Below are 11,568 nucleotides of genomic sequence, written 5' to 3'. Positions count from 1 at the left end.
TGTTCAATGCGCTGACCATCCAGGCACAAATGTCGTTGCTTAAGCGGACCAACTTGATGCGAAACGATTGCGTCATGCAGTGCCCCACCAAAATCGCTATAAAGGTAAATATGGCACTGCGTTAGCTCAGATACCATGGGAATGATGGGTAGTACATGGATTTGCCCAATCTTCGGGCTTGTGGCTTCATGCACTCTTGTGTCGGTGTTTATGAGGCGGCGTCCTTCTAAATTTCGAAGAAATCTTATTTTGCTAAGCACACGAAGGCAACAAGTTTCCGCGCACATGCGTGGTCATTCCGAACTGGGGCATCTACAATGCAATATTTTGTTGAAAATGATCAATGTGCAAAGGAGCGGCCGTTTGAAGCCAAAAGGACGAAGCTTAGGCAAATCCATGTATACTGCCCACCATACTTATGAAGGCTGAACCACAATACTTTCATCTCCCCTATAGACACTGATGTCAGAGTTCCCTGCAGTAATATTTGAATAAAGCTCTATGGATTCCATCGCGCATCGACACACGGTGACCCTGACGGCTGCGGTCACTATTGCCACTCAGGCAGCGCTCATCTGCAATGTGATCTTCATAAACGGACAAATACATTGATGCCATCCGCACAAATACCTCCGAAGGTTCATTACATTAGTCATTCCAATCGTAAAAGTGCAAGGGCCACCGCTATCATCAGCCGAATGCTGAGGTCACTGATGATGATGATGATTATTCATTGGCATACCCTTTGAAACGGTGCAGTGACAAATAGTCACAAAGCCTGCTTGTACTAATCAGGTAATCTATAAATGCTTATCGTTCTAGCATTTTGCCTATCTGTCATTATTTGCGCTCTACTTTAATGCCTCTATATCTACCTTGTATAGTTAGTTCGCTTACCGAATTGGATGGGCCGACGACGCCTCGTGTGAGGACTGTGGTAACGCGGAGACTTTTCAACACCTTCTTTGTGACTGTCCTCGATATACTTTACAGAGACAATCACTTGCAACCGCGATAGCGCGCTTTGACCAAAGACCTCTCACAGAGGAACTCATTTTCAGATACCGCCATCATAAGCCATCGCAGCAGAGGGCGACGAGGGCACTGTTGCGGTTCTTGAGGGCGACAGAACTGGACAGGCGACTGTAGCCTGAACAGATGTTGATAGTGCTACAAGTGTCAGTGTGCTGTGCGATGACAGTGTTCGGTGCCGGTGACCGATTGTGATTGTGTGTCTATGCTCCTTCCTTTCCTTATCTTTACGTTGTTTCCACTTTACCTCCCCCTCCCCTCTCTCCCCAGCGTAGGGTAGCCAACCGGATTTTTTTTTCTCTGGTTAACCTCCCTGCCTTTCCCCTTTCCTCTCTCTCTCTATCTCTCTTGTATAGTTAGCTATGCCTGTAACAGATCCTGTATCCGGTCCTATCAATCTTTTTCCTGCTCTTTTTCCTCCAATACTCTAAACGTGTCTTGCTTATCTCCACTGCTGACACTCGCCTGCAGCGACACCAGATTTTGACCTCGCTGATCGCCGAACTATGTGTAGTGCATGTTTATAACGCTCGCATTCTCCGGTGTTTCTGGTTCTGGTGTTCGTGGTTCAGAGTCGGGCGTCAAACGGAGGGTCGCTTGCCTACGCAGCTGGAGCGCGTAACACGTTGTAGCAGGCCTGGGTTGTCGGGGTGTCGCACTAAGCTAAGTGGACCCATGCCGTCGTCCGTCTCTATCGCTGATAGATGTTTGTTGGTAAGGTGGTGAGGTCGGGAGGTTGGAAGAAACAAATGGGCTTATTTTGTATACCTATAACTGGCACTTTGGTTATGGGAGCATACACAGCCCAACACGCAAGATGTCCGCTTTTTACGCAGTTGTTTTCCTTGGGTTTTCCTTGGACGAGGGAATTTAGTGACCTTATTTCCGGCACATCGGAATGGCCGAACTGTTCGCTGCACTCTAGCCATTTTGTCGCAACACCTTGTTTGGTCAGATGGAAGAGAGGACAGCTCATAAAGCGCTGTCCCCTGATGAGCAATCACTGATGCAATCACTGATGCAATCACTGATGCAATCACTAATGCAATCACTGATGCGCAATCACTGATGCAATCACTGATGAGCAATCACTGATGAGGATCATGATGAGCCGACCATCATGATCCGTACAACCCCCCTAAGCAAGGCTTCCACCACCACGGGGGTGCAGTGTATTTTTCATTTGAGGCGGTGGTCATTTTTCGGACGAGTTCAAGTCCATACTCCGGCAGGTGCGACTCACGGTGCGTGAGCTCCGCATGTGCTCCGCCAACGAGAACGCCTTCAAGAATGGTGGTCAGGCCCTTCAGAATTCAACAACAATCTTGCCCTGTCGTTGGGTTCGGCACCATCTCTAGTAGTGTACCTAAATGACGTCTCTCCCTTTACAGGTGAAACCAAAGTTCCCTTCTTGCTTTTGCAGTGCCTCGTGGAGGCCTGACTTCTTTTCTGTGTATGTTGCTTGCATGTTGCTAGCCCATAGTTGGTAGCAACACTAAGTCATCGAAAAATGCAAACCGGTTCACCCCTTTTTTTTAGAAGTAGGTTGATGAATCGAATAGTCTGGGTATGGTACACCCGGCAGCTTGAACAGATTTTGCATTCTCTCAAGTAACGCTATCGAGATCAGGTAGTCATTAGATATATGCTCTGGCGTTTCTTTTTTTCATGTGTGTGTGTGATCATTACAGAACGGGCATCCTTTGGTTCAAACCTGCCTGAGCCGACACAAAGGCTCTTTTTCTTATTGGCGGACATACTCTTGCGAAATGACACATAAATGATTCTATTCTAGCATCAAGAAACTCAGCCAAAAACAGATGCCAGCTCACTTTTTTAGCCGGTGTTTTGTACCTGGCTGGCGCTCTTTTGTACCTCTGATGCTGCACCTTTGCTTTCGCATATGACACAATCACGAAACAGTCAGCAGTCGGGGTCGACGCCTTTCCCACGGAAGTCGTCGACACTGGCTCCTTATAGCAATACGTGGGTTCTCTGTAACGGTCAGCTTGTTGCGATTTGAGAAGCCTGGCCTTGATGGTCGTCACCGCTTCCACAGAATGTGGCGGTTCCTGTTATCTCGAAGGGAGCTTTTTTCTTCGCCCGTCAGAAGTCAGCGCCAGGAGCGAGGACACACGGGAAGTGGTGAACTTGCCGTTTTGAGACACAACACCAGAGACATATGTGTGGCCGTTGCACTGTACCACCGACCGCAAAAGTTATTCTAACACTACAGCCTCTACAACCCGGCCACACAATTTAAGTGGTTAAATTTTGTTACGAATTCGTCACTCAGATATAAATTTTGATGAGAAATGCGTGGATCTATACAACATACCGGCGCCTTTTGATTCGACGACTGTTTCAATGGCAGTGAATAAATTTCGTTTTTTTTTTCTAGAATACCGTGCTCCGAAAGCTTTTGTGCTTATGGGTACATGTCAAAAGACGTCTTCCACTTTATGAGTGCCTTTCAGTAATTCGTGACTTTTCACATACAGATGGACTACATCGGCGAAGTGAAGCTGGGTACGCCAGGTCAAACCTTCCGTATTATCTTTGATACGGGCTCCGCCGACTTCTGGGTCCCATCCATTCAGTGTTTGGTGGCTGCAGTGAGTAACTAACAAAAGATGTTCTGATGTAACGTAAATAACCAATTCGTAGCAACGAACACCGGCTTGTTATAACTGTTTTGTCTTTTTTTGTAAGGGTGCTCAAACAGCTAACCTTCTTATTCGAATATACTACAAATATTCGAGATGAACGGCCTTGGAATATCCGATTGAACAATGTATATTTTCTGATTTCTCGACAAAACTAAATTAAAGATTGGCTATATTCCACTTGGTGAAGAGAAAGGCTTATTGACTGTTTGACACTTGCAAAGCCGTTCACAACTGGATTGTTCGGTGAACTAAGAATATTGTAAACGAGAAAGCGCTTCAAGGCGATTGCATCTGCTGGATGCACCCTGACAAAGACAGTAATCGAACAAAGTAATAGCGCGCCACTAAATGCACTCGGGATGTTATGTCCGTTGAAGGGGCTAATACTACCTTATAGTGCATATCCGTTTAAATGCACGGAAACTTGCTGAGATATTGCCCAAATAAGGTGCACATTTTCCCTACATCAAGACAACACATTTGTAGGCTTTCTAATGGGCACAAATATTTATTGTATGATTGGAAATTATTGAGCAGCAGTTATATCTGATCCGTGCTTTCACTTTCAGGAACGCTGCGCAACAGCCGCGTATCTGCTGCAGAATAACCATTCAGAATAGTCCCCACTTTCATTGAATATTGTCTCTGTAGAATATAATAAGTGTTTTCCTCTCTTAAATTAAAACAAACAAATATCCAACGTTGTTGAAGAGTGAATTTTCCAATCGAAGAATCGAATAGCGCAGACTATTAGATTGGTATCCGAAATTTCCAATATTCGCACGCCCACACATTTTTACCTTTCGCCTTTCCTCCCACGTGTGCTTGTCCCTCTTATTTACTGCCCTTGAGTGGGCGAGTAACGCATTGTGCAAGAACATAGGGCATACACGCCTCCTCTTGCCTTGGAAGTGATGGCTTTCTGCGCATTATTAAGTTTATCGCGATGAGCTTCACTTAGCATTGGCCGCCTGCGCGTTCGCAGATGATCACCGGAAATATGATCGTTCGCACTCCAGCTCGCACGTCTCAGACGGTACGGCGGTGGCCATCAAGTACGGCAGCGGCGAAGTACGCGGCGTACTCTCCTCCGACGCGCTGCACCTAGGCAAGGGTGCGGTGCCCGCACAGCCATTCGCCGAAATCACGCACGCGTCGCAAGGCATCTTCCGGCCTGGGCCGTTCGACGGAGACATTGGGCGGGACGTTCCCTTCGACGGCATTATCGGGCTGGCCTACCCTAAGGTGTCGTCACTAAATGTGAAACCGGTGTTCGACGCCATAATGGAGCACAATCTGGTGCCCCAATCCGTCTTCTCCTTCTACCTGGGAAGCAGCTCGAGCGGCAGACCCGCCGGAGAACTGGTACTCGGTGGCATCAACCACGAACACTTCTGGGGCAACATGCACTACGTGTCGGTCACCAAAAAGCGCCACTGGGAATTCAAGATGGACCGGTAAGCGGAAGTATACGCTTCTTAACTAATTTGCACTTTCCATTTTCGTCACCCCCCACGGCATTGCTGCAGGACTAAACGAGAAAACAATAGTTAAGAAAGGCGTAATAGGCATCAACAAATGCTATATAACCGTGAAATTCACAGGTCCATTGGCACACAAGATTTGGCGAAAGATTGTGGACGTGATGGGAACAAACCAGCAATAGCTCGACGGAACGATGAAAAGATGACGTCGGTTGGGGTGCTACAGGTGTCGAGACGTTTGAAGGTTCAGGGGAAGCTTTATTAGGGGGCCAAGGGCCAAAAGCAGGGGTAATGTAACTGGGCAACTCCAATAGGCTGAACCAATATGAACAAAGTTCGTTTTATTCGAAAGAAAATGTAAGTACACGTCTAGTACGTTTAACAAAAAATTAGCCGCATGCGAAGACGCTTTCCTTCCCTACTTCCTCTCCAGGGGCACCGGAACGATAATTAAAGTATCTAATGATGTGGAAGCAAAAATGTCTCCAGTATTGGCCGCGAGATCGACCTATAGGTGGCAGCACCGTCGCCCCGTTAGTGTGGATGCGTCGCCCGTGCGGTGTGTGGAAATGTAGGGAGCTACTGTTTTCATTTCGCGATTCTGTGCTCCGTGCCCGCAGAAAACGCTTCATTTACCATCGTGAGATTTTGTTCGGTTCCGCAATGCAGCACATATTGCACAGAGCCGGGGATAAGCTTTCACTACTACCCCGTTGACGCGGCACGTCGCCGAGAATGGCTCGTCAGGCTTCGGAACGGCAAGGCGCCTTCCAAGTATGCGATGGTGTGCAGTAAGCACTTCGACGATGGTGCGTTCACGCGTTCGCTGACGAAAAAGGATGGCGAGTAGTCCAATATGATATCACGTTTGGGAATCCTAATCGGCAATCTGGGCATTAATGTTTGCTGCATGCGTAGTTGCTGAGTGGTTGCTGTGCGTGTGAAGATCGTTGCAGTCCGCGAAAGTTCGTGTCGGCGTGGCCTGGGATGCCAGTAATGAGTTGCCTGTGCTTTTATATACTTCCGCAAGTAAATTAACCGTGTGTCCACGCATGCAATTTATTTTATAAACTTCATGCGCCGCCTGCGCAGTGAATTCAAGGTTCGCGCTCAGCTGCGAGTCCGTTTAAACGACCGTCACCGAGCGTGACTAGTTGTCACGTTTTCCGTTGTCTTTCCTCAGCCATGGGAACTGTTCTCTGTGTTCAGAAGTGTAAATACGAGCACCGAAACACGGCATATGTGTGTACACATGATCTCGTACAGATTAAACTGTGTCGTTTCGCGAGCCAACAGCGGATGGTCCATTAAGCGATGAACGAACATGCGCGAGCGAATTTGTTGCGACTGCTCATATCGATATATTTTTTTTTTCGCTTCTATAGGGAGGCGGAAAAAATTGAAGCCCGATGCACTGCATTCAAGCACCACTGCAAGTTCAAGTGCCTGCATGCGAAAGTAATTAAAGGGATCTAATGATTATGATACAACATAAATTATACGTTGCATGCTTTATTTGAGCTTCGTGTAACGGTTGCAACTGGTTATAAAGCGACTCGAAAACATATTACAATGGAAGTAACACTGAAACTAACTCGCGATTTCGTAGGTCTGGCTAAAAACAAAAATTGATAAAGCAACATAAGTTCTCTAAATTTATCGCATAACGTCAACACATCGCAAATCAGCGAGTCAGCTTAGTGTGATGTAATGTAAACAAATCGCGATACGCGCCGCGACCAACTACATCCGAACAACTTGAGGCAATACTTTACCCTGCAGGGCATGTGCAGTTCAATTCTGCTATTTTTGTCTCGTCGGTCAAATTCAGGTCGACTCGGTGTGGGTCTTTACTAAGCGCGGACGACTGCAGCACGAATGCGATAACGTGCACAGGAACGTCAGAGCAGCAGGTGGAAGCGACGGCACTACACTCAATGATGTGGCCCACCGCAACGACTTGGTCGCCTTCGACGAGACACCTGACACCGTCCCTAACATGGTTGAGAATTGTGCTTAGAGGCAAGGGTGCTGTAAAACGAAAAAAAAAACGCATGCTAACCTCACAACACGTTGAAAGGAGACGAGCGCATATGGTGTGGTCACGTTAAGCAAATGCTTTCCGCATCAGTACACTAAAAACGTACAGCGATTTACTTTACGAATTTCCGTTACAAAAAAAATTACCGACGATTACGTTACTTCCTAATGCGAAATTTGAGCGCAGCAAATAAGCTGTTTCACCTTTTCGATAGATTGAGGCAAAGAAATCGAGCAACACATGTATGCGCTATCACAGAATTTTTTTTTATTTTTCACACGTATTCTTTTAACAAAGACTCCACTAACAGTTCTTGACAGTCATGAAGGAAGCTTTGTGGTCGGAGAAATAGACTGATATATGTTCGACTTGGTACACCAATGCTTGATTCTCAAAGACGAGATCTATACAAGTGCCTCGCGAGGTTGTCACAGCCGTGGGACGCGTTACGAGCGAGAGGAACGGGATGTTCTCCCGCATAAGTGTTAGGAAATTGCTGTTTGTCTAACGGCAGCGGCAATTTCGGCTCGGGCGGTGCACATATACAGATCCGCCGCCACCGATCTGGCTCTCTGATTGCCACCGCACAGGGCGAACGGCAGCGGCAATTTCGGCTCGGGCGGTGCACATATACAGATCCGCCGCCACCGATCTGGCTCTCTGATTGCCACCGCACAGGGGTTGCATTTCACAATTTCACAATTTCACAATTTATTTATTTATTAGTAAAAATACAGAGAATTGCATGTGCGTAGTATACATAAGGAGGTCCCAAAGTCAAAGACTGTATCGGGACCTCCTGCTAAAGACACTTATGATGTTATACAAAGTTTAAAGCAACAGTAGTATAGATGAGAACTAAGAGTAATATCGAAACATGTTTATAGCATATGAGTAATAAGAACACTTGTTAACAGCAGGACAATATAAAAAAACGGAATAAAAAAAATGAGGAGAGTTTCAGTAAGTGTTTATTATGAATGATTTTAGTTCTTTTTTAAATTGGTATAAAGTTTTTGCATTTTTGATGATAGGGGGTAAAGTGTTCCAAAGCGATATTGCGGAAAATTCCGCAGTCTGTTTACCATAGTTAGTTCGCACTTTAGGTAGAAGAAAATTGTTATTGAGTGCAAATCTAGTGTGACTATGAGCTATTAGGTCACAAGGTGAGAAGCAGATTGATGGTAGTTCCTTAGTCATATATTTGTAGAATAAAATTCCTAGATTATATTTGGTCAGTTCTGAAATGGTTAGGATGTTGTTTTCATGTAGTAAGGATTTTCCATTAGCAAAGCGTGAACTGCTTGTAATTATTCTTATGGATTGGTTCTGGATTACCTGGAGGGATGCCAAGTGAGTGTTATAAGTGTTACCCCAGCATAGTATGCCGTAGTTAATATGAGAGTGAATGAATGAGTAGTATAGCGAGATTAATGTATTATGTGTAAAGTAGGGACGAGTTTTAATTAGAACGCGAATACCGTATGCTATTTTCTTTTTGATGTGAGAAATGTGATCTTTATATTTCAAGCTGCAGTCAAGAGAAATCCCAAGAAAAGATGAGCATGGACTGGGAGAGATGGAGTGTGAGCCGAAAGTTAAAGAAGGGGAGAATGCAGAATGTTGTTGATGTGAGGAAAATACAACAAATTTAGTCTTAGTGGCATTAATGGATAATAGGTTGGCATTACACCAACTTAAAACATTTTGTAGATCAGTATTTAGCTTGTTAATAAGAAGTGACATGTGTTTATCAGAGGAAAATATGGTAGTATCATCAGCGTACAGAATGCACTTAGTAGAGGACAAACAGGTAGGTAGGTCATTGATATAAATCAAAAACAGAAGTGGTCCTAAGATAGATCCTTGAGGGACGCCAATGTTAGTGGTTTGTTCTCTGGAGTAGACGTTAGATACAGACACTATTTGAACCCTATTTGATAAGTAACTTTTTAATAATGAGAGCGCAGGACCACGAACACCGATAGCCTCAAGTTTAGTAAAAAGGATAATGTGGTTTAAGCAGTCGAATGCCTTTGTTAGATCAATGAAAACTGAGCCTGCAAATAGACCATCGTCAATTATTTTTTTTAATTGGTCAGTTAGATGTATGAGTGCCAAATCTGTGGAATATCCATTACGAAAGCCAAATTGGCATGAGGAGAGAATGTTAAATTTAGTGAGATATTTGGTTAGGCGCATTGCGATTAATTTCTCCAGAACTTTCTCCAGAACTTTCTCCAGAACAGGAGCGAAGAAAGGAATTAAGTTCGAGCCGGCGCTTTGACAACCGGAGACTCGCAGGAAGAGGGGGGAGGGGGGCGGCGTGTACACCCAGCGGCAAACGATGGGGGCAGAAGCGCGCGCAGCAAGCGGACAACACGATAAAGGGAGGAGGGAAGAGATATCAGCGACTGACTGATGCCGCTGACGCCGATAGTGAGTCAACCCCAGCTGCGGAGTTGGTTTCAGGGACAACGCCGCCGATGCCGACACAAACAATATGATACCCTCGCTTCCGCAGCGCTAGGAACCAGGTCTAGCCGTGGGAAGGTGGTCACGTATTCGTCGACGTGCCGGGGCGTACGTGAAATAACCGGCGCGTCGGCAGCTGAAGAGCACCCTATCCGCCACACAAGAACAGGGGGGGGGGGACCCTTTCCTCCTCTTTCTGCATGGCGGCGACGGTGTTCTATGCAGTCACGTTATCTTGACTCTCTAGCGGCGTCAGCGGCATCCAGCGGTATCAGTCGGTCGCTGCTAGCGCTGCGGGATGAAAGGGGGGCGGAGCTGGTTACGAGGCCGACGACAACGCCGACGACGACGCGAAACCCAGGAACGGACGCCAAAGAGCTGCGCTCTAAAATGAAAGAATAACAGGTTGAGAGGTTACTAACTATCGAACAAACCGTCCTCGTCAATATCCATCGTGATTTAGCGAACTACGATCGCTGCACACTGCGGCTGGAGCAGCGACGGGCCACCGGCATCCACACTTGGGAGCTTCGTCACCTCGCCGCTAGGAGCCGACTCTGTTCGATCTCGAGGCCAATAGAACCCGCCTCAAAGCTTCTTTTACATCAGCATGCCCCATTCATACAGCTATAAGAAGAAACCATCCTCCTCATAAACGTTACGTTCAGCAATCTCGATGCTGTTATCACCATTTTTCAGAATTTTCCACACCACTGGGGCGCGCAACTGGTCCAAAATCATGACCCTCCATCGAGTACAGCGACCCGCGCACGGAAGCCAAGGAGGAAGAGCGTGTCCTGCGCAGCGACCTCCTCGCTGTGTCTGTAACTGCTACCCCCCCCCCTAAATGCAACATGCTGTAGTAAATTCATCCCCTCCCCCCTCCCACACACACACGTATCAAAATATACTTCAGAAGCCCCTGCTCTAGTTTCTTTCTCTCTTATTCCCTTTTGTGAGCGAACAAGTAACGCGGTCATGTTAACCAAATACATCTTTCTTCGCCCCAAGGGTTCAAGCTGGAGGCGACAAACGTTTCTGTGTCGGCGGCTGCAAGACTGTAGTTGACTCGGGATCGTCGTTCATCGAAGGACCCGGCGAAGAAATCGACAGGATCAGCAGAGTGATTGGCGCCCAGAAGACAGAGCACGGGAAGGCGCGTATATACAATGGTTTTCTGTGCAGATATCCGCACCTTCGCTGAGATGCTCACACGTCCTCAGATCAGGCCTTTTGTGGTCGCGCTTGCTACGCAGTATCGTGCTCTTTAACTGTACCTTATTCCAGCTACCGTGACATGTACAAAGGAAGGTCAAGCAGAGCCCATGGCGTTGAGTATGTAACCTATGTTAATACGATAGTATTTAAATGTCATCACGCATGATGACACGACGTTATAACTTTGTTTAGGACGTCTACTGTGGGGAACGCTGCGGTGAGTAGGGAAGTCCCACGCACATGGGAAGTCAAACTCGTACCACAAACAATCACGTACACCGAACATTATACACCGAACTAACCGTCTACAAATAGGGCCCTCCGTATTAACTTCGACCAGCTGTCGTTTTACAGCGTTTGTTTTTCTTTTTGGCCGATAAAGAAATTCTGTTCTGTAACGTCATCCGCTTGCTCTCTAAATATGGCTGCAAAGCCCAGCGCTACAGTTCGGGCAGTAAAAGCTAGCGCACATGAACTGATGGGCAAACCAGGTACAGAAAGGACCCAATCAAGTTAACTTCCAAGACCTGTCGTCCTCTTGTTACTGCTGTTGTTTTGAATAGAACGAAATTTCAGCATGCTAGGCCATTTTAGCTACGCATGCATCGTCTATGTAAAGAGTGTCTCTGGTGATCTTCGAATCAAGGAA

The 11,568-nt window shown here is 46.5% G+C and overlaps 1 protein-coding gene across 1 annotated transcript in view; it reads left to right on the top strand.

Annotated features, from left to right (window-relative positions):
* Window positions 1–11,568, top strand: part of LOC139050857 (cathepsin D-like) — a 36,821-nt gene that overhangs the window by 21,124 nt on the left and 4,129 nt on the right. Inside the window, exons 2-3 of the mRNA XM_070527655.1 lie at window positions 4,687–5,158; window positions 10,713–10,857. Coding sequence (XP_070383756.1) covers window positions 4,986–5,158; window positions 10,713–10,857 — 318 coding nt within the window. The 5' untranslated portion in view covers window positions 4,687–4,985. The remainder of the gene's footprint in view (window positions 1–4,686; window positions 5,159–10,712; window positions 10,858–11,568) is intronic.

The sequence above is a fragment of the Dermacentor albipictus genome, chromosome 1 (assembly GCF_038994185.2).
Source record: "Dermacentor albipictus isolate Rhodes 1998 colony chromosome 1, USDA_Dalb.pri_finalv2, whole genome shotgun sequence".
Taxonomy (NCBI): Eukaryota; Metazoa; Arthropoda; class Arachnida; order Ixodida; family Ixodidae; genus Dermacentor; species Dermacentor albipictus.
This window is presented reverse-complemented; position numbering and strand designations above follow the sequence as displayed.